Source organism: Cololabis saira, chromosome 13 (assembly GCF_033807715.1).
Source record: "Cololabis saira isolate AMF1-May2022 chromosome 13, fColSai1.1, whole genome shotgun sequence".
Taxonomy (NCBI): Eukaryota; Metazoa; Chordata; class Actinopteri; order Beloniformes; family Belonidae; genus Cololabis; species Cololabis saira.
In genome coordinates, this window is record NC_084599.1 from 12,401,577 (window position 1) to 12,424,141 (window position 22,565).

Consider the following 22,565-nt stretch of genomic DNA (forward strand, 5'->3'; position numbering starts at 1 on the left):
GACATAGCCTGAGTTATGGTTCCGCGTTAAATCGACGCAGAGCCTACGGCGTAAGGCCCGCGGCGTTGCGCGTCGCCGCGTACGTTACGCGGCGTACCCTACGCCGTAGGCTCTGCGTTGGTGTAACGCGGAACCATAAATCAGCCTTAATGATAATGTCTCGGTGTGCCTGTGAGAGCCGCGCGTCACATTTTTTAGCCGGATTCCACAGTTAAGAATGGACACAAGCCGGGTTAAGTTATTAGATCGGATAGAGTATGTCTTGTTGATACTTTGAAACTATTGACCACTAGTATGCACCATATTGCAATTACTCACAGAATGTGCAGGTCACTGGAGGAGTTGATATGCACACATGGGGTTTGATGCAATCCCTCCTTTTGTAAATGCAGAGCCTGACTGAATTGGTGTGCAGTGTCAACTCTCACAAGAGTCTTATGGACCTTGGCTGCCACTGGTGGATGCATCTCATAGTTGCAAGTGCGTCCTTTAATGGTTTCGCCGTCACTTGGTGTGGAGTACTGCCTGATTAGTTTAGAGCATTCAGGAAATCATCTCATTAAAGCATATGGAGACGGAGGTGCAAGGGGCGAGGAAGTAGTGAAACCCTTTTATTATTTAAAGTTAACCAAAACCGTAAGGTCGTAAATGAATCAGACCCAAGTTGAATGAGTTAACAAAAGTGCAGGTGGTGTTATGCAAAGAAAGAAGAGGAGGGTGGGTAGCTTTGGTAAATGCAAACAGTCTGCATTGTTTCCCCCCTCCTCGCCCTCATTGTAATCACCCTATAAATCATCATCTCTTAAAACCTGAATACCCCTTTTTAATCCCCTCCTGCACCTAAAACTGTAGACCTGCTGCAAGTCGGGGCTGAGAGCCTTTGTTCAGCTGCATGGGGTGAGATTTGGGTCATGCCTGTAGAGCAGGTTGCCCTTATACATCCTTCACTGACATAAAGCCAGCAATAAGATAAGACTGATGTGAACATTTGTGGTCGGTCATGGTCTGGAAGAAGAGATGTTGGGCCATGGGGGCTGCTGCTGTTCTAACAGGAAATTTATTTTACATCTTTAGTTTTCCTTGGACTTGCAAATACTTGCAAATAGCAGATAGATCATGCTCCATTTCAACTGAGAATGATTAACACATACAAATATTAGCACCCTGTCACACCTTTCATCCTTTTTGCAGCTGTTTATATCATGTTTCAGAATGGAGTTCTTGCTCTTCATTTGTACAATCAGAATAAAGATAGAGATTTACCTCCACTCGGGAAAATGGCAGTGTTGCCAAAAATATACTGTGAGCACTTGTCAAGCTCCACTTTACTTGAAATTGAAATATGACAGCCCAATCAATACAGCTCTTTCATAAAGCTTTTCACCCACGGCTCTTTTCCAAACTAGTTCTGAAGTCGCGCACCCCTCCTCCCGATCCCCCTGGCTGAAGGGTGTTTGTGTGTTTTGAAGAGAGAAGATATTGTCAGCACAGTCTAATTATCTTGTTCTGTCTAACCCTGCAGGCGGCTAAGTTCAGGCAAACTCCAAGATCTAGGCATCTCTGATGGGAGCAAGTTAACGCTTGTACCAACAGTTGAAGCAGGATTAATGGTAAGGTTCACCGTGCTGTTTTTTTGTTTTAGACTGAGGTCCCCTTACACATAGGAAAGGGGGTTATATATAAAGTATAAAGCACATTTTGCAGCAAAAAACAGTACTATACATGTGTATAACCCTAATAGTGAGTTTAAACACCTTTTTTTTTTTTTTTTTTCCCGCTTTGCAGTCTCAAGCATCAAGACCAGAACAGTCCGTAATGCAAGCCTTGGAGAGTTTAACAGAAACTCAGGTAAGGATTTCATTTGTCTGTATTTACCCTGAAACAATATGGATGTTGCAATATTAGTTTCTTGCAGTCTAACATGAGCGTCAGGCCTTTTGTGCATTGTGTGGGGGTGGAGGGAGGAGGGGGGAGGGGGTAGCTCTCGTGAAGTGCAGTGGTCAGATATGACCGAGGCGTAAATGAGACGGACAGGCTGCACCAGCCTCTTCTCTTGTCTAATCTCAGCCTCTTACACAAGCCAAGCTAGACATCCAGCGTGAGCGACGAGGATATAATAGGCAGCAACACCCTTCTGTATCCTAGTAACATCTGTGATGTTGTGTGTGTGTGTGTGTGTGTGTGTGTGTGTGTGTGTTTGTGTGTGCATGCACGCCCAGCACTGCAAGAAGCAACGAGTAAATAAAACTACACAAGACAGGCTTATTTGTGAGCTTCTGAGAGGCCCAACACGTACTTCAGCCTTTCTGTTTATACCTTTTATCTACAATCTCTCCTCTCTCTCTCTCTCTGCACCCCTCCTTTATGGCACACACTAACAGACGCACACAAATGGGCCGGCAAGTTTCCAGGAAGTGTGCTTGTGGCTGCATGGAGATTGAGTGTACTGTATTCTCACTCACTCATAAACAGAGTGCCAGATCATCAGATGACGGCCCTCTCGCTCGGTATTAGCATAGGTTTCCTGGAAGCCGTGCATGCATGCATAGCTCAAGTGGGGCTCACACCCCTGCGCTTACAGTGAAACAGCTTGATAGGCCCCGCTTAAGTACAGTAGGTGTTTGAGTCAGTGCGGCATGACTCACCACAGTGATCAATAGTGAGAGCGAGGCATGAAGTCTCGGTGCCGGCGACGGACAGAAGCTAAGGAAGAAGGGGAGGCGATAAGGCCGGCTGCACAAAAGCCGACGCCGGCGTGACGTATGAAACAATCTGCAGCTGACTGACTCAGATCAACTTCCTTTTGTAATATTGGGTAACACTGACATGTGCGTAACTGCACGGATACGGTGGAACTGACTGATGTCAAAACAGTACAATATGTTGAAACCAAGCGCTGATGCCAGGGGTTAATAAGTGTGTCAGCCCTGCACATGTCACGTCCTGACGAATTCGTCCAATTCTTTACATTCTTTGCCCGATTTTTATCAGAGGATGTGGTACTAGTTCAAAGATGTCAAAACTGCCTCCCTGCTGATAATTTTATGGTGGAAATCCTGGCCTTGTCGTGTGTGTGTGAACTCAGCATGGGCCTCGTAGCACCGACAGCAGATGACTGCATGCGTGTAGGTGTGTGGACATGCGCTCGTCTGTTACTGTATATGTGTGTGTGTGTGTGTGTCACAGTGTTGGTTGACTGGAAGCCAGCGTTGCCCATCATGTGGTACGCCTTTGCTGGCCAGCCAAGAGTGACTGTCATTTTCACCAGAGGCAGATGATAATTCAAGCACCGACCCAGAAGAGTGCATTTCTCGCTCTTCCCTTCCTTCTCATTTCTTTGGCCACGCAGCCCTGTTTCTCTTCGATTTATTATGAGTCATAATCTTGTGGTTTTTCTTCAAAAATGCTTATCGCACATTACTGCGTAGATTACTTTTACATTCATAATTTTATTTATGCTAATCACCATCCTACATTGGGTGATAAACTGAATAAAGGGCACAGTAAAAAAGAAATTATAACAGCGGAAGAGGTACGAATAAAGGCATAAAGCTGCTTTAGTGTGTTTATATCTCAAGAAATTGATTTGCATTTTATAATTCATGAAGCAAAATGGAGTGATATAGATTGCACAGAGATTATGGATCTGAGTAAGATTACAAAACGGGAACACAAAAGCTTTCCCTCATTTCCTCCCTCTCCGCTAACTTGGGGGGGGGGGGGGGGGGGGGGGGGGGGGGAGACTATCAAAAATCAATCAATGCACTTAGCTCTTGAAAGTGTCTAAGGCTGTAACTGATATGTCCATACACCCAAAAATAACCTCAGGGAAATTTGGGGTGGTTCTTGGTAGTGGTAGTCCCAGATGAAGGAGGTTTGAACTCCCACCTCAAAGGCCCTCACCTCTTTAAATAACCTTGGTGACGTGAGATGCCGTTTCAAGACTGGGTTTTTCTAGGAAGTGCATGTTGTTGAAAACACTGGGCCGAGTGGATCACCTTTTATCGTCTCCTTCGAGATTCTGTGGAAGTTCCAAGCAAGCTTCTCAAAAAGCCAACATCCTATGGGGAAAACATGACAGCTTTCGGAGCTTTTCGGAGACGTTTGTGTCATCAGTTAGAGGCCTTGTGGAAAATGAGACCCGGCAATTATCAGGATTTTTTTTTTTTTCCTTCCCCTTTTGTACAGTGTCCACTTTTCCTTCCATCTAGTGCTCCTGTCTGTGCCTAACAGCTCTCGTAGGGAACTGTAATTTAGATGTGCTGTGGTTTGCAGGTTGGGCTGTAGCTGTCTCTGTGTGACCATGATGGCTGGTTTCTTTAGCTGCCTTAATTCCTCGCCTGGCATCACACAGCTTAGATGTCATGCTAAGAGTCTCGTATTAAGCCCCCGCCTCCTGACAGACCATCAAAATGCAGTTGCCTGCTGTACTTTCTTCTCATTCTTCCTGCTGCATAGATGTGGCGGTCATTATATCAACACTCGCATACCAAAATGGAAATGATATAGTGGGGGATGATTTCTCATTTTGAGAAGAGAAACTGTTGGGATGAATTAATGTATGTTTTGTATAACGAAGGTAGTATTTAGAGCACACCCAGGCACTGACATCAGCTTTTTAGCCATTGACGTTAGTATTTTATGGAAAGAGGACTATATGTCCCTCTCAGCACACAAGGACTTTGCTCATTGATGCACATTGATGCTTGAATAAAAGCCAAGCGGGCAGGCAAGCATCACCCTTACCATCCCCCTCCCACTGCAACACCCCCCCCCCAATACAGTCACCCCTTTGTTTCTGTCTTAAAGCATGAGCACCAAACCTGCTCAGCTTACAAAGCCTCTAACACACAGTGATTGAAGTTTTGCTTCTCCCTTTTATTTTCCATTCATCCCTCAGCTTTAGCCATCCTAAATAAAGCCCAGCTAAAGTGGTCAAACTTGATTTGATAATCAATAAGCTTCCCACCAGGAAAGTGGCTCAGCTGGCTGCACATTGACAGTTTTTTTTCCATCTTGAACATTAACACGCAGCCAATGTGCCACGGAGGCACCGCTTTACTCCTTCAGGTTATTCATACAGACCAGAGTGTACTGATAAACAGGCGGCATCATGGGTAAGAGCGGTGCACTGTCACCTTCTTAACGCACACATGCCAATCTGACTCTGAGAGCCTTTTATTGCCTGGTTGACGGCGTATCAGTTGTGCATCAACTTTGACACTTCACCAATTAGTCTTTATAGGTGCACGCAAGACACCGAGGTGTAACCTTAAATGGGCACCGTGAAATGCGTCGGGAGGAGACTTTGTGTTGCCAGTCCACACATTCCAGTGCAATATGCTGCTTCATATCTCTTCGCCCTCTATCTTACAAAGGCTCGTCTTTCTCCTCACCTTTCCTCTACTTTGCTTCCCTCGGGTTAGCTACAGTTGGCCTGACAGGTTCATGAGTGAAGAAAGTAAAGACCTTTGCACATGTCATTCATTCACATGTTCAATCCAGTTTGTATGTCAAACCTTGAAGGTTACAGATTGAAGGAGGAAGATTGCATATGATTTGGCAACACTCAGATGAAGAAGACAGATGCAGAAAAGGAACATGAGTGGTGTACCGGTACCTGCGCATGTCTCTTTCTCTGACTATGACTCTGTATCAGTCTATATGTTATTCTGCCAAATCCTGGAGACTTTGCACCATCTTATCTAGATTCTAATTAATCAGTAGCATTGACACTACTTGAAATCATTAGAGTACTTGCATTGCAAATTTGAGATGGCAAGCAATTAAAAAAAACAAAACAATTGACTGAGTGAGCCTAATGGTCAGTGTGAGAAGATCTCCCCTTTCTTTTTATTGGATGCACTTCCTTCTGTCTTTGTTTCTGCGTCTAAAATAAAAAGCATTTTATATGCACAGAGCTTAAGAGAGGGAGTCTTTGCTCTTTGAGAATGGTAATTTTCCTTTTTTGTTTCCTCAATGAAAGCTACAGAAATGAATTTGCTGCTGAATGTCTAAATCAAATTGTGTACACAAGAAAAGACAATGCCGATCTAAAGGCCCTTTCAGTCCGAATTCATGTAAATCCCAGCCTTGAAAATTGCATTAATAAGATGATCACGCAGTGTTTTTTTTCCACCTGTGCTAATCCCCTTTGTGATGCTTAACCATACAGTTGGAGAGGGATGCTGGAATAGGTTTAGGGAATCAAGGTGCATCATGGGGCAATCCATTTTTGTGCAGCATATTTCATTGTCCTGTTGTGCATATACTGTACATCTGGTCGCAAGGTTTTATGTAGGTGTTAGCACGTGCCGACATCCATTTCTAATGTCTGTATCTGTGTGTGTTCCCTCGCGGAGCGGCCAGGAGAGTCTTATTTTTCCCTATTTGAGTCGTGACCGTCATTGTTTTCAATTCCCTGGCGACACGGTGCTTTTGTGCTTCGAGTAGCAGGCATCGTGACTACCGGGGCTACTGTGTGGGAGGAAAGAGGCCAGGTATATTATGTCCAATCACCACCAACATGTGCAGGGGAAATCAGTTCGGGGGGGTCTGCCAGTGTACAAACAGAGGCTGTGGTCAGGAGACCCCGGTTGTTGAGACTTTTACTCATCTGCTTTTGGCAACGTTGAGAGTGAGAGGAGTGACGTTTTGCAGAAACCCGATCATCTTGAACTTTGCCACGGTGATCTCCAGTGATGAAACACTGGTCTTCCCTCGCTGCCCTCATCCTGGTATTCCGTCCATGTGACGGGCCCTTTTGATGAGCCCCTTTGGCTGCCACAAGGATTTGAAGCTCTGCGAAAATCATTGATTAAAAAAAAAAAAATCTTTTTATTAACTTCTCATAGGGCTGCACGATTAATCGTTAAAAAATCGCGATCTCGATTCATGCTTGAACGCAATCTCATTTCCAAATGACGACGATTTAAATTTTTTTTTTTTTTTTTTTTTTTGGATGTTTATTGTTTTTATGTTCAATGTCAGCTGTAACAAAGTTGATGCCAGTCTTTTATCAGGCACCATCATATTTTTTGTAACGTTTACCTTTTGTATCGGCAGCTTCTTAATAGCAGCAAAAGGCAATGGGGGGTTCATCCCAGCCAGAGGAATAATTTGTTGCCTCAGAACTACAGGATCTGTTACAAGTCCCCTTTCTGAAAGGGTGTTCAACTCAGGGAGGAACAAATATTGTTCAAAATTGTTATTATTGTTTAAATTATTCAAAGGTTTGTGTAAAGAAGACAAGAGATGTTTATTGTTATTATATTTTTGTTCAGCTGTTGCAAAGTTAAAGTAATAAGTGCAATACATTTTATATTGGAAAAAAATCGTGAGAGAATCGTGATCTCAATTCTAAACAAAAAAATCGTGATTCTCATTTTGTCCAGAATCGTGCAGCCCTAACTTCTCATTTGAAAGGCTGTTATTCCCATCTTTATCTTGCAAGACTATCAATAGTGTCCCGGTGCGATCAAAACACCTAGGTCAACAGGCAGATTAATAAATAGCCTTTTGAACCATACCTCGCCTAGTGTGTGTGGACAGGTGAACAGCTGCACTGGAATCAGAATATGGCTGGAGGACACGACTTCCCTCTCTCTTAGCTTCCATCTCTCCTCCCCCTGTCCCGCCTTCCAATCCCCTATCCTCTTTTCTTTTGCACAAAGCTGCTCAGTTGTTCATGAATGTCAGCTCAGTGCTGCCAGCACGCTCTCTCTCTCCCCCTTCACCGCCCCAAACCTCCCCTCGCTTTCTCAGCCTCTCTCTTCCTCCCTTACTCCTTATCTTCCCTGCCTCACTTTGCTTAGTGTGCAAAGGAAGAACGACTGCAAATGAGTTCCTTGAACCACAGGGACCCCCAATAAATAAAACTGTCAGCCAGAGATGTCAGGGGAAAAAAACAGGGGGGGGAAGAAGCCAGAGGCACACTCTCGCTGAATATTTCATCACCCACCAACACCACCATCACTCTGACACCCTACCCCCATTGCCCGCATCCCCATCCCCCCCTCACCATCCTTGTTCTCTCTCTGTCTCACATGCCATCCTCCCCCTCTTCTCCCCTCTCCTCCATCTTGTCTCCACTACCCCTTATCATATCCTCTCCCATTTTTGCATAGCAACCAAAAGCCTTCTGCTAAACAAAATACCTCCTCCTGAACATCAAAACACAAAGTGGTTGATGGTAGTGACTCTGAGGTCTTTACGCCACCTATTGATCTCCTTTTGTTTGTTTGGTTTTTTTGGTACCAGGTCACTGATTTCAGCTAATATGTTGCAGAATTAACTTGTCCGTGTAGTTTCTGTTGAGCACAATCAACCGTTTAATTGCACTAAAAGTGCTATATAAACAAAGTTAGATTCTTATGAAGGTCTATACCGGCTTTTTTCAATCATCTCTTTGCATGCCACTGCAGGAGAAGGGGACAGTGACGGGTCGGTTTCTCCTTCTGTCTGAGCACATCAAGAGTGGGGTCCTCTGCTCTCCCCCTCTTGTGGGCTCTCATATCAATCCAACACAGACCACCGCAAGTTAAGTGCCTCTGCAAAGAGCAAGGAGGGATAAAAAAATAAAAAATAGAGGCTGGTCAGAGACTTAAAAGACAAGACACGAAGCTCTCTCTTTTGTTTGCTTGTGATGTTCCAGAAAGGCTCTATCTGCTGTTTGTCCTGACGTCAATGGCAGTCGGCTACACAAGCTGCCTTGGCTGTGCTCCTGCGAGCAGACAGGCATGTTTGGACTGGAGCTGAGCTGCTAGCCGAGACCTCTGGGAATCATTCACTAGCCAGCTCTCTCCAGCACCAGAGAGCCCCTCCCCGCCCTGCACATATGCACATACACTCAAACGCATTTCCTCCCCTTGTTCCTCTCCTAGTCTCTGTCCGTCTGGAAGAGGCTTGTTGTTACACGATCGCTCCCAGTCTAGCCTCTGGCAGGGTGTAACCGTATCATCCTCCACCTCCTCCTCCCTTCCCTCAGGAAACGGGCACTGTTTCAGGTGTTCCACTTCACGGCTCCCAACTATGCAAGCTGTTTGCTCTAATTTTCTTAAATTTCTAGCGGGCTGTCATGGAAATGGCACGCCGGGAGAAGAGGAATTCCACACCTGAAGGGTTTAATTCGGCTCTCTGTGTTTATCCTGCAGGGGGAAGTGAAAGATGGCCACAAAGATATGAGAGTGCCCGATCAAATAATTGTGGAGATATTCCCTGTCATTTTCCCTGCTAATGAGACGTAATATGTTTATGTGGGTTTGCGGCCTTGTAATTTCTTTTCCTTCGGTCGAGGTGGGTGGGCGGCATGTGTGTGTGTGTGTGTGTGTGGATCTACAGAGACCCCTTATGAGTCACACGCATGGTTACACAAAGTTAGCGCTCTTGTGCATGTGAGACTTAACATAGCTTGTGTGAACAACTTCTAAATTCGCTTTATGACTCAACGAGTGAAGATCTGAGACCCGGAGTGACAAAAAATCGAATGGAGGAGGGAAAAGAAGAGGGAAGCAAAGATGTGAGGAAGAGTGCTTTCTTCTCTTGCAGGCTAATTTGAAGCCTGCCATGAGGTGTTGAAGCTCAGTAGGAGTACATGAATTTCATCTTGGTGGTTTTGAATAATCCACACTAGTCATTATAAGGGTAATCAAGCCTCCTCTTTGTTTATCCTGCTGTCACTCTCTGTCATCTTTTCTTTTTTTAATTTTCCCTCTCACTTTTCCTTCTATGTGCTGGCGCAGACATAGAAAAGGAAAAATGGAGTGATTTAAGCAAAGGCCCCTTTCAGACTTGAATTAAAGTGACATCTCAGATGTCCCGTCTATACATTTTCACACACACAACACACACACACACACACACACACTCACTCACACGCCCACTCACACACTTTGTGCTGGTCCCCTCCTCCCATTATATGACTGAACACAAATTAAGCCCATATTTCTGTTTTTCCAGTCATCGTTTCTCCACATTTGTAAAACTGCATTTGTGCAGTAAAGTAAAATCTGGTTCCAAATGGTTTACGCGTTTTTTCTGGACTATAAGCCGCACCTGCATATAAGCCGCATCCGCTCTATTTAAAAAAAAAAATGATATGCGAGCCGCAGATATTTATGTTGTTAGATTAGATATTTACTACATGAACAGAAGGATTTTGAACCTGTAAATGATGTACATATTTGTACCTAAATAGATCCTTTTAACACGGCAGCAACGTTGCTGATTAAACCGGGACAGAACCAAGAGAAAATAACCGGTATTTATTTATCTATTTATCTGTTAGAAATCTGCTTCCTATCTGCTAAAGAAGAAGTAGTGTATTCTTCTTTGCATTTATTTTGTCTTAGTTTTGATTCTAATTCCGGTTAAAAGTGCCCCGAGTGGTGGAAGAAAAATCCACAGAATAGCTGCACCTTTGTATAAGCTGGCACGGTTAGAAACCTATGAAAAAAGTAGGGGCTTATACTCCAGAAAATACGGTAAATTGAGACGGATGCTAATGCCTCATGGGAAACGGAGTCCATCTCGCCCTCTGGACGCATGTGGATACAGAACGGAGATCTGATCAGATCCCTTAACCCCCTGCCTTTGACATATAGGCCAAGCGTTACTGAGTCATGAGGGCCCCCCAACCCCCTCGTGTACTTTCCTAAACTATGTGTTTAGGGGCCTCCCTCGGGGTCTCTGACTTGCTCTCATATGCATATTGGTTGGCTGTCAATACAATACAATGCATTTCACCTACAAATGCTGCCCCCCCCCCCCCCCCCCCCCCCCCGAAAAAAAAAAAAAGAAAACCAGCATAGATAAATACAATTGTCTCCCACATGAGAGGTTCACACACCTCCTCCCTATCTTTTGAACAATGTCACAGCGCCCTGCCCTGCTCTCATTTTCACTTCACACCCCACCTTAAGCCTGCTGAGTTTATTGCTTTATCATGAGAAAGTCATCATGGTGGGTGTGCACTGTATCAACAAGCTGTTGGTGGCTGAGGCTGAGTTTCTGTTTACCTTGTAGCCTCCTGTGTGCTGATAATTTTTTTTTTTCTCTCTCCTCCTTCTGCTTTGGTGTTTGATTACTTACATTTTGAACGCCAGCCCTGAGCTCATACGAGCCTCCTCATCCTTTCACCTGCCACTCCTGTCCCTTCCACACTCTTTTCAACACCGTGTCAATACCATTGTACAAAGGTCACCGTGGCAACAGAAAAGGCAGCGGTCGATAGAGAAATAAATAAGCAGTCGAAAAGAGAGAAAAGCGATGGCAGGCGGAGCTTGGTGATTCTCAGGGTCAACAGTAGAACAACATCTTAAGACACTCCAAAGCTTCAGAGTCTGGGGGTAGAGAGCCCTCTGCTCTTTTTTTCAGACTTTAAATGTGTTGCCATTTCTTTCTTTTTTTTTTCCATCTTCCAGTTTTTCTGCACTGTGCTGCCCCAATGTGTGTTTTTCGATGCTCTTCCTATCTATCCTTTTAGTTTTTTTCTTCCCCCTCCCTCTCTGGGGACCAAAAGCAAGCAGGGTGTATGGGCTGTTGAAATCTTTTAGGATGGTGAGCATCACTTCCTAATCGCCAGTGGCATTTGTTTCTGATCGCTTTGGCTCTGGGAGAACTTGAGATGTCTTCACTGCTGATGTGTTCAACAACCGACCAAGCTCTGACCTTCAAATAACTAAGCGTGAAAGAAAAATAAATAAATAAATAAAAAAATACAGACATGTATAGATTTAAGTAGCAAATGCACACCAGCAAAGCACTGGGCTCGCAAGAGAAGGACGAAAGAATGTTTGACATTTTACGGGAATCCTCCAGCCAAGTCGTGACAGCTCGGCTATAGTGTGTGTGTGTGTGTGTCTGTGTGTGCGTGTCTGTGTGTCCATCCGGGCCACGGGTGGGTCAGTGAAGCCTCTACACTTGGCCCTTGTTAGCCGCTGCCAGAGCTCCAAAAATGGGCAGCTCTTCCAGATCCGCTGCAGATCCACAGACAATTCACTATTCTGTGTTTGAGAGGCGGGCGGGGTGTATTTCCTGAACGTGGGACTGATTTTTCAGGCTAACGGCCAGACAGAAGGTGGCCTTTGTCCACGAGCTGAATGACACTGCTGACTAAGAGCGGACATAGGGTGGTCAGAGGCAAAGCAAGAGTAGGCTCCGTTTGTGTGTGTGTGTGTGTGTGTGTGTTTTCCAAAGGTCTCCTTATCTCCAGGAGTAAATAGATCCCTGTTTCAGAGCGGTGAATGATTGCATGATGGGCTAATGTGCGTGTCAGTGTCTCTGAGAGGGAGCTCAAAGCACCGTTGTCTATCTTAACTGCTATCTTAGGCGCAGATTGTTTCATTTACTGAGGAGTCAGTGTGCTTGAGGAGGTTTTGGGTTCTTGGGTTTCATCACATGATTTTTGTGGCAGATGGTTAAATGTAGCAAAGTGGAGTCAAAATGGATCTTATCTAGAGCTGCTTGTTGGTAGGGCTGTTCGATTTTGCCCAAAAATAAAATCTCGATTTTTTTTTTTTTTTCTCTCAAAATCCGATTTTCGATTACGATTATTTTGTGAATTGACAAAAGGCAAAGAATTATTTCAAATATGCTGTTTTTTTATTGAACATTTGCCCCATTGGGCTTTAAGTGCAAAATTTGCTCTTATTAAACCAAAAATTAATGAATAAAATGCAAAAACTCTGTAAAATAAGTTGAAAAAAAGTTTTAAAAATATAAATAAAATATAAAGGTTTATCTCTGAAAAAAAATCAGCAAATCAGCACTTGCAAACACACAGTAAGTTATATTTCCAATTAAATAAACAAGACATTTTCTAATTAAACTAAACTGGGTCTTTGCATGCTAAATAATAATGCAACCCATGAAGGAGGTAGAGGTGTGTAATGTCAGTCATTACATTTTGCTATTCACATTTGCAAGTTTTTTGCAAGGAACACGAGCCAGGTCTACCGGCATCTGGCTTGAGGGATGCCGGTGGCATGTTACAACGCCCCCCTCCTACACTAAAGAGCCTCTCCGATGGGGCACTTGTCGCAGGTATTGAGACGTATTTCCATCAATCATTAATATGGTATCAATCATTAATATGTGTGCAGACAAGGTAAAAAAAAAAAAAAAAAAAGTGAAAAATCGATTTTAGCAGTTTCACGTTTTAAACATCGTTCTAATTACATAATCGCGATTACGATTTAAAATCGATTAATCGAACAGCCCTACTTGTTGGTCGAAGCTGAACTTGTGAATTTTACGAAAAGAAAATGAATTAATCAAGAGTTTTTCTGTTTTTTTTTTTTTCTTCTGTGCATGCAGGTCAGTGACTTCCTGTCCGGGCCGGTCCCCCCTCACTCTGGCGCTACGTGTGGGCGATCACATGATGTTCGTCCAGCTCCAGTTGGCGGCACAGCAGTCTCCGTGGTCCCCAGCTTCCAACACCGGCCCCTGGTCACCCGGGGCAGCACGGAGCCCACCGTGGGGACAGCCCACAGGACAGCCCCGTGTGGCACCCCCTCACCGCACTCACCCACCACCCCCACCACCCACACGCTCACCTCCAGCCCCCACCTGTCCCCGCCGCAGCCCGTCCCCACCTCCCCCTCCCTCCCCAGCTCCTCTTCTTTCCCCACTTCCCTCCGCGCACCAGCAACCGCTTCCCTCCCGTGTACCACCAGTCGCCCCTCTCTCCACTCACTGTAGCCCCCCTACTCCCCCCACCCCACTCCCCCCGCCCCGCCCCACGTCCCGGGGGTCTCTTCCGCTCTCCGGCCCATCACCACCACCACCACCACCACCACTACCACCAGCCCTCCTCAGCCCAGCCCAGCCCCGACGTTGGCCAGGTCAACCCTGTAGCCCCGGTCCTCTGCCCTGAGGTACGAGTCCAAGCACAATCACTCACTATTGTCCTTGTGTTCTCTTTTCTGGTTTAGCATTAAACTTTCCCACCATTTATTTGACTGTGGATCAGGGATGGGCGGTATGGACTAAAAAATGTATCACGATAATTTCTGGCATTTATCCCGATAATGATAAAAATGACTATAAAACAAAATACCAATTCAACTCCACCTTTTTAACTATAAATCTATCACACTCTCAGATCCGCCATGTTTGTTACACAAACACATCATCAACAGGAATCTTTCTTTCTTTCTTTCTTTCTTTCTTTCTTTCTTTCTTTCTTTCTTTTCTTCTTTCTTTTCTTTCTTTCTTTCTTTCTTTCTTTCTTTCTTTCTTTCTTTCTTTCTTTCTTTCTTTCTTTCTTTTCTTTCTTTCTTTTCTTTTCTTTCTTTCTTTCTGGCTCAGTTCCTTCCTTCCTTCCTTCCTTCCTTCCTTTCTGGCTCAGTTCCTTCCTTCCTTCCTTCCTTCCTTCCTTCCTTCCCTTCCTTCCTTTTTCTTTCTGGCTCAGTTCCTTCCTTCCTTCCTTCCTTCCTTCCTTTTTCTTTCTGGCTCAGTTCCTTCCTTCCTTCCTTCCTTCCTTCCTTCCTTCCTTCCTTCCTTCCTTTCCTTCTTCCTTCCTTCCTTCCTTCCTTCCTTCCTTCCTTCCTTCCTTTTCTTTCTGCTCAGTTCCTTCCTTCCTTCCTTCCTTCCTTCCTTCCTTCCTTCCTTCCTTCCTTTCTTTCTGGCTCAGTTCCTTCTTCCTTCCTTCCTTCCCTTCCTTCCTTCCTTTTCTTTCTGGCTCAGTTCCTTCCTTCCTTCCTTCCTTCCTTCCTTCCTTCCTTCCTTCCTTCTCTTTCTGGCTCAGTTCCTTCCTTCCTTCCTTCCTTCCTTCCTTTTCTTTCTGGCTCAGTTCCTTCCTTCCTTCTCTTCCTTCCTTCCTGCCTTCCTTCCTTCCTTCCTTCCTTCCTTCCTCTCCTTCCTTCCTTCCTTCCTTCTCTTTCTGGCTCAGTTCCTTCCTTCCTTCCTTCCTTCCTTCCTTTCTTTCTGGCTCAGTTCCTTCCTTCCTTTTCTTTCTGGCTCAGTTCCCTTCCTTCCTTCCTTCCTTCCTTCCTTCCTTCCTTCCTTCCTTCCTTCCTTCCTTCCGCGTCGATTTAACACAGAACCATAAATCAGCTTTACACAAAAACGTCATCAACAGGAATTTATTGTTTTTAGTGCGAGATGACAAATTCTTATCGTGGGGATTTGTTTTGACTGTATATCGTGAACGGTAAAATATCGCCCATTCCTACTGTGGATGATTCGTGAGACGGCAGCATGTTGTTTCCCTCAGTCAATGCGTTGTGTAGACTCTCTCTAGCTCACTGTGGGAACTGAAAAGGAGCTGAACGTCAGATGACTGTTTGGCAGAGAGAGTTAACAGTAGATTGAAAAGCCTCGTAACGGTGAGAGAAGCAAAACGACTGTTCCTCATCAGGCCAACACTTTCACGAGACGCATGAAAACAAATCCCCTCAAGCGCAGAAATCTCTGCCTGAGCTTTGATTTCTGTCTCCGATGTCAGCAGAGATATCTGAGCTCAGGTGATGCCACAAAAGGGACAGGATTTGATCAATCACAGTTTGAAGTAACTTGATAGTATTACTGCAAATTGTAGTTACAACACTTATACCTGTATCTGTTTGTATATGATGGATGGGTTATCATCTTTGCTCTTTATGTTCATTTAAAGAAGTGTAACTTTGTAACCAAATAATATATTTTTTCTCTTCTCCAGGGCTAACTGCAGCACCAACAGCCCCAGCAGCCAGCAAGTGGCACGAGTTCCTCGCCACGCTCACGTAAACCTGGTGCCATCATGAGAGCTTTGTCAACCACGCTCCCGGAGTCTTCTCAGGGACCTTTTCAGGTGAGAGCACATAGAAATACCATTAAGATATATTGCAACTCATCAAAATCCACAATCACCATGAGATCCAGATGAAATCTTCTTTTAATAAGAATTTGCATGTTTCACTCTTAACAGACTGTTTAAAAATCAGGGTTTTATCACAACTTAAGCGTGAATAAAGGGTGATCTGATCTTATCCTCCTCCTGTTTTCAGGCACTTTGCACCCTAACTGTCAGGACAGCAACGGGCGTCCGAGACGGGATATTGGTACCATACTGCAAATCCTCAACGACCTCTTAAGCGCCACACGCCACTACCAGGGCATGCCCCCTTCCCTCACTCAGCTCCGCTACCCAGGGCCCAGTGCGGCTCAACCAACTCCCCATCCCCCTCGCCGCCTCCTTCGCCCCAGTCGCTGGCATAACAGGCCTCTCTGCCAAAGCTACCTCTGTGCCTGCTGCCAGCCCGAGCAGCCCTCATCCAACTCTTCATCCACTGGTACAGTGCCAGAGCCAGATTCGCATGTGCAAACCCCCCGGTGAGTGAGCCTAACCCCCCTCATACACTTTTTCAAGCAAGCATGCCATGAACCCAAACAGCAACACCCCCACGAACATTAAGTCCTTGTGCTTCCCTCGACGCCCCTCATTGCCCGTACGAAGCAGATGTCCCTGCAGTTGTTGCAGATCAGGAAGAAGAATGCGCATATATTAGAGTGCAGTTGCGGGTTAAACGACAATAGAGCTCGTCATTTCAATAAGCTCTGCTTTTGCGTTTGCAAACTGCGGAGAAATTCATCTTTGTCTTTCTGTTTTCTCTTCTCATAAGTGCATGGGTAGCTCAGTTCTGTTGGGATAATTTTACATCACTCCCTTCAAGTGCTTATTTTATCTGTTTTTAAAATACCTGACAAAGCAGGAACAGAAAGTCAGATTAAAGAACAAAAGCAGTCATACGTATGTGTCCCTCGGGGTTTGAGGCAGATGAGGAGAGGAAGAGCAAGGAGGAGGGGGCTTCGGTACATGTAATTTAAGCTTCTCCAGGCCCGTTCAGTCCCGGGCTATGTTTAGATTAAGCGTTTGACTTTTAACCTGCATCCTCAGAAGAGCTGCAGATGGACACATCTCGACACATCCGTGCTGCAGGACAGAGCAGGGGAAGGTGCCGGAGGTCAGATGATACGGCTCGGGCACGCGGGCTTTGATATTTGAAAACCCCATTTTCCCTCACAGCGACACAGGATGTTGGGTGTCAGACAGATGTTGAGAACTGATAGCATTCAGTGGGTTTTGTGAGGTTAGACTGTGCCGAGGAGAAAACTGCATTGTCCCCTGCTGCTTCCTTATCTCCTGCTGAGGAAATCAGACCAGACTTGGGTGAATTGCGGTGAGGTTTGTGTAAATTTACCACCCAGTTGTTTAATGCTCTTCCCCGGGACGGTCCTGGAAAACAGTGATTTAATGTTGAATGTTTTCTATTGTTTGAGAAAGCAGGAGCGTGCACTTCCATTGTCAAGTCTCACTTTGTCCCCTGTGCACGACCCTCTTGTTGCAGGAACTATGAAGCCTTTCAGTTGTAACAACTGAGCGTACACTCATTGCTCATTGGAATGTCCAGTATTCTCCTTCATTGCCCTGAATGCCCTTACAAGTGTTCAGTGAACAGTTGGAATAACACAAGCTTATTTTCCCAACTCAGGGAAGCCCATTCCTTCGGCGCCCCCACCTACATGCTCACTCCGCCCTTCCCCTCCTCTCCCGCTCTCGCTATCTCTCCGTCTGCATTGAACAACCCCAGCCACTGTTTCCCCCATTTGCTGTCCAAAAACAGTCTCGTCTGTTAAATCCATCTCTGTCTTTCCCCCCTAATCACCCCCTTCTCTTTCCCATGTCTGTGTTGTGCATCAATACATTGTCTGTGTTCATTTGGCCTTTAAATAGATTTATTCCAAAATGCAGCTCTGAAAAGAATTTGCTTTGTGGACTCGAGGGCAGTGAGAGGAGGAGGACGCGGAAGACGGGGGTTGTTAAAACCACAACACTAAGCCTCCATTCATCATATGAGTGTTTATATCCCGTCCGTCAGTCTACCAACTGTTCATGTCTAAATCAAGGGCAGAGGGGGAAAGAATAGCCCATTTAATGCTTTTTCTTTTCATATTTAACTGCCTTCATCCAGGTTCCTGCTCAAAAGATAGTTACGTGTACCTTTCCAGTTTAAACACAGTAAATCAGTAAAGCGTGGAGTAGGAATGGGCGATATTTTCCCGTTCACGATATGTTCACGAAAAATTCCTCACGATAAGAATTTGTCATGTCGTGGTAAATTCCCGTTGATGATGTTTTTGTGTAAAGCTGATTGAAGGAAGGAAGGAAGGAAGGAAGGAAGGAAGGAAGGAAGGAAGGAAGGAAGGAAGGAAGGAAGGAAGGAAGGAAGGAAGGAAGGAAGGAAGGAAGGAAGGAAGGAAGGAAGGAAGGGAGGAAGGGAGGAAGGGAGGAAACAAGGAAGGGAGAAAACAAGGAAGGGAGAAAACAAGGAAACAAGGAAGGAAACAAGGAAGGGAGAAAACAAGGAAGGGAGAAAACAAGGAAACAAGGAAGGAAACAAGCAAGGAAGGGAGAAAACAAGGAAACAAGGAAGGAAACAAGCAAGGAAGGGAGAAAACAAGGAAGGGAGAAAACAAGGAAACAAGGAAGGAAACAAGGAAGGGAGAAAACAAGGAAACAAGCAAGGAAACAAGGAAGGAAGGGAGAAAACAAGGAAGGAAACAAGGAAGGAAGGGAGAAAACAAGGAAGGAAGGGAGGAGAGAGCAGGGGGAAAGAAGGAAGGAAAGGGGAGAAGGAAAGAAGGAAGGAAAGGGGAGAAGGAAGGGAGAAAACAAGGAAAGGAGGAAGGAGAGAGCAGGAGGAAGGAAGGAAAGGGGAGAAGGAAGGGAGAAAACAAGGAAAGGAGGAAGGAGAGAGCAGGAGGAAAGAAGGAAGGAAAGGGGAGAAGGAAGGGAGAAAACAAGGAAAGGAGGAAGGAAGGGAGAAAAGAGGAAGGGAAGAAGGAAGGAAAGAGCAGGAGGAAAGGAGGAAGGAAGGGAAAAAAGAAGGAAGGAAGGAAAGAAAAAGAAAGAAAGAAAGAAAGAAAGAAAGATAAATTCCCGTTGATGACAAACATGGCGGATCTGAGAGCGAGATAGATTTATAGTTACAAAGATGGAGTTGAATTGGTATTTTTTTTTTATCGTCATTTTTATCGTTTTCGGGATAAATGCCAGAAATAATCGTGATAAATTTTTTAGTCCATACCGCCCATCTCTAGCGTGGAGGTGAGCATACTCTCGTACATTACACGCCTATTTGTGTCCCCGCTCCACGTGGTGCCTAAAGACGCTCGCCACCAAGTTAGCCTCAAGCAATCTCATCAGCCACCACCTGACCGGAGACTTACCGGACTTTAATACTGGAGCTTAACTCTGCTTCACAGAAACGGGCCTTCATTCAGCCGCGGAGGGAGAGGGAGAGGGAGAGGGAGAGGGAGAGGGAGAGGGAGAGGGAGAGGGAGAGGGGAAAAAATGTTAACTTCTGATCTGCCTGAGTAAATGTGCACAGTCAAACTCAGGTTGAGGCAGCTGCTTGAAAATGTCACATAGCTTGGCTGTCTCCTGAGAGTCTTTACCCTTTCCACTGCAAGTTCATGTGTGGGGTGGAGAAGCTAAGAGTAAATAAAAAGCTGGAACATACACACACACACACACACACACACTTACTTAACCACAAATGCACAGTGAAAGGCTTGTACGGGTAGCTTAGTTTCCTGGTTTTGCTGAGTTGTGGGGATTTGCCTCGTGTTGTGTTTTAACAAGGGAGCTGCAGGATGGCCTGGCAGACTGATTGTTAGCTAAATTCCTTTACTGAGATGGATTGAGCTCCCCACCATCCCCCCCTCCAACCCTGTAACCCCCTGCTTGGACGAGCCCATTATGTGGAGGCTGGGGACAGGGGCTGCCTGCAGGGCACCACGCTGAACCATTGTGGCGGCAGAGGAGGGGAGGCCTATGGGATTATATGGCTGCCTTTTAGCCTCACCCTCACCGCAGCCGTCTTAGTTCAACACAGACGCGCAGAGACGATAATACAGGGTCAAAGTTAGCTTTGACCCCCCCCCTCCCGAACTCCCGCGTGCCTGTCAAGGCACGCCGTCTCCTGGTGGACGTAACTCCTCTCTCGTCACACATCAATATTAGATACACGTGCAAACACTAATTCAAACAGTTCCCCAGCACTGCTGCACAGCTACAGAAATACTCAAGAAAACCAGCTAGGCACAGCGGGTATCCTTTCATTGTCAAAAGAGGAGAGCAAGAGGAGGACAGAGGATGCAAATTAAGTCTAAGTCATTGAAGAGCTCGTGTCCCCCGCAGGGCTGTCGGCGCCCATTCACTGGCTGTCAGGATGCTCATATTAAGCTCTAATCTGATTGGTTGATTCTATATGTGTCGGAGTAATCGGTTGAATTTTCACTGGCTAGCGTGTTTATTTCCAGATTCAGGGGGGGGGGGGGTCTCTATGTCTCATGGCTAAACATTAGTTATTCCCCTGAGATGTTCCCCTATTCCTGTCTGGCCTGTGTGATGTACAGCGTTGGATCAGATTGGATGTGTTGGGGCCACTGAGCCCATATTCAGTATATATATATATATATATATATATATACACACATATATATATATATATATGTGTATATATATATATATATATATATATATATATATGTATATATGTATATATGTATATATATATATATATATATATATATATATATATATATATATATATATATGTATATGTGTGTACATACTTTTTTTATGGCTATTGCATTCAATTTACATTATTTGACAAGTTTTAGGGCTGGGCGATTTTGGACAAAAATAAAATCCCGATCTTTTTTATTTTTTTTATTTTTTATTTTTTTTCTCTTAAAATCCGATTTTCGATTTTTTTGTTAAAACTACAAAAGACAATGGAATAAATTGTTTCAAATATTTTATCTTTATTTTTAAAGAAAAATAGCAAAAAAATGTCCCTATTGGGAATGAAGTGCAATTGAAAGATACTGTAAATCCTCCTTGAGTTTAGTAAAGTGACAACATTTACAATTTTCTCGACCAAACAAAAATGACTAGACGAGCTCTGTCTGTAATGCAGACATCTCTCTTCTTCTTTTCCAGCTATATGAAAAAGAGAGAGGAAAATCGATTTTCCGATTTTCCCTTTTTTTAACATTGTCTTGATTAATAAATCCGATTTAGATTTAAAATCGATGAATCGCACAGCCCTAACAAGTTTATTTGAAAATGTGGGCATTTTAGTAATAAAATAGAGAAAAACCATGTAAAACCAAATTGTCTTCTTCATGTAATGATAGGACAACAGATTTGGGGTTTTATTGTGTGTTAGTTCCCTACAGTGGTTTCCTGTATTAATTTTACATGTATAATAAGATGGAGGTAGTCGGTAATACAAAAGGCAACCAGTGGTAGACTTTGTTGCAGTGTGCTTCTCTCTCTTCTTCCCCTTCTCACCCTCCTCGGTCTCTCTGCGTCCGTCCACCCCTCCCTCTCCCCCCCGGTTCCCTGGATGCTGAGCAAACACAATGTTCTCCCTGCAAGATCACAAGACTTATCAAGACAAACAAACAAAGGCAGCAATAAGACAACTGCAAATGAAGGCCAATCTTTATACAATCAATAGAAGGAGAAGCTCCTTTAATCTCCCTCTGCGTCCTGCACACTGCAGCCCTCCTCCCTTTTTTGTTTTTCTCCCTTCATCCTCTGCCTCTCCTCCACCCATCCAACCTCCCTCCCTCCCTCCTTCCCTCCCTATCTTAGTCCTTGCTGCGTTGCTGGGCTGGGCTCAAAGGCGAGGGGAACTGACTGACGCATCGATTATTCATAGATCACCCCTTCTCTCGCTGCCTGTGTTGTTGGGTTTTTTTTTTCCCTCTGCTGCTCTCTGCCATGCTCAGAGTATTTACAAGGTCTGGTTCAAAGTCTTTATATGGGGAGGTGTGGGGAAGGAGAAATGCACTGCTAGTGAGTTTCAGTGTGACTGGCAGGCATGGGAGTGGTAAAAAGATAGATACGGAAGAGGAAACTGGCTTTTCCTTCCTTTTTTTCACTGTCCTTGACCTGTCTTGTGTTTGATGTGTTCCCATGTGCGTTTCTAAGCACAGGACGGTTTGTTTCTCCCTCGTTTGTCTCTCTGTGTCACGATCTGCTTTGAGAATGCGTTCTCTCTCTCTCTCTGTTTCTCTTCCTCTCATTCATTCTTTGTGTCTTTTCATCACCTCTCTTCGGGCCTTCCAAGGTTATTGTGCTGACAGCAAACCCTAGTCTTTTTCTACTCCGGCTCCGAGCCAGCTTGTGCGTATACGTGTGCATGTGCGGTGTGTGTATAGTCTGTCCTTTTTAACCGGCCCTAATAATAGCCCTACTGTCATAAACATAGTCTGGAGATCCCTGCGGCCAGCTGTGTCCGGCCGAGGCGCCCAGGGCTCCGGTAGTGACGCTGATGAATGGCTATACACACACGCACACACACACGCACACTAGTGCGCATACACAGCACAAGTTTGGTGTAGCTCCAAAGCACATTCCCAGGGCTCTTGCCAAGCCAAAGGCCAGGACCTCCTGCAGCACTGCCAAACTGCTCTCCGCTTTGTATTTGTGTGTGCTTGTGCGTGTACAGTATGTGTACGTTCGTTCTTTTAGATTAATGAGTTGAGAGTAGATGGACCACTTCGGA

The 22,565-nt window shown here is 44.9% G+C and overlaps 1 protein-coding gene across 1 annotated transcript in view; it reads left to right on the forward strand.

Moving 5' to 3' along the window:
• Window positions 1-22,565, forward strand: part of midn (midnolin) — a 29,828-nt gene that overhangs the window by 3,470 nt on the left and 3,793 nt on the right. Inside the window, 12 exon segments of the mRNA XM_061737731.1 lie at window positions 1,523-1,610; window positions 1,786-1,848; window positions 13,315-13,332; window positions 13,334-13,420; window positions 13,423-13,476; window positions 13,478-13,654; window positions 13,656-13,886; window positions 15,680-15,737; window positions 15,740-15,790; window positions 15,987-16,126; window positions 16,129-16,177; window positions 16,180-16,311. Of these exon segments, the coding sequence (XP_061593715.1) occupies window positions 1,523-1,610; window positions 1,786-1,848; window positions 13,315-13,332; window positions 13,334-13,420; window positions 13,423-13,476; window positions 13,478-13,654; window positions 13,656-13,886; window positions 15,680-15,737; window positions 15,740-15,790; window positions 15,987-16,126; window positions 16,129-16,177; window positions 16,180-16,311 (1,148 nt within the window).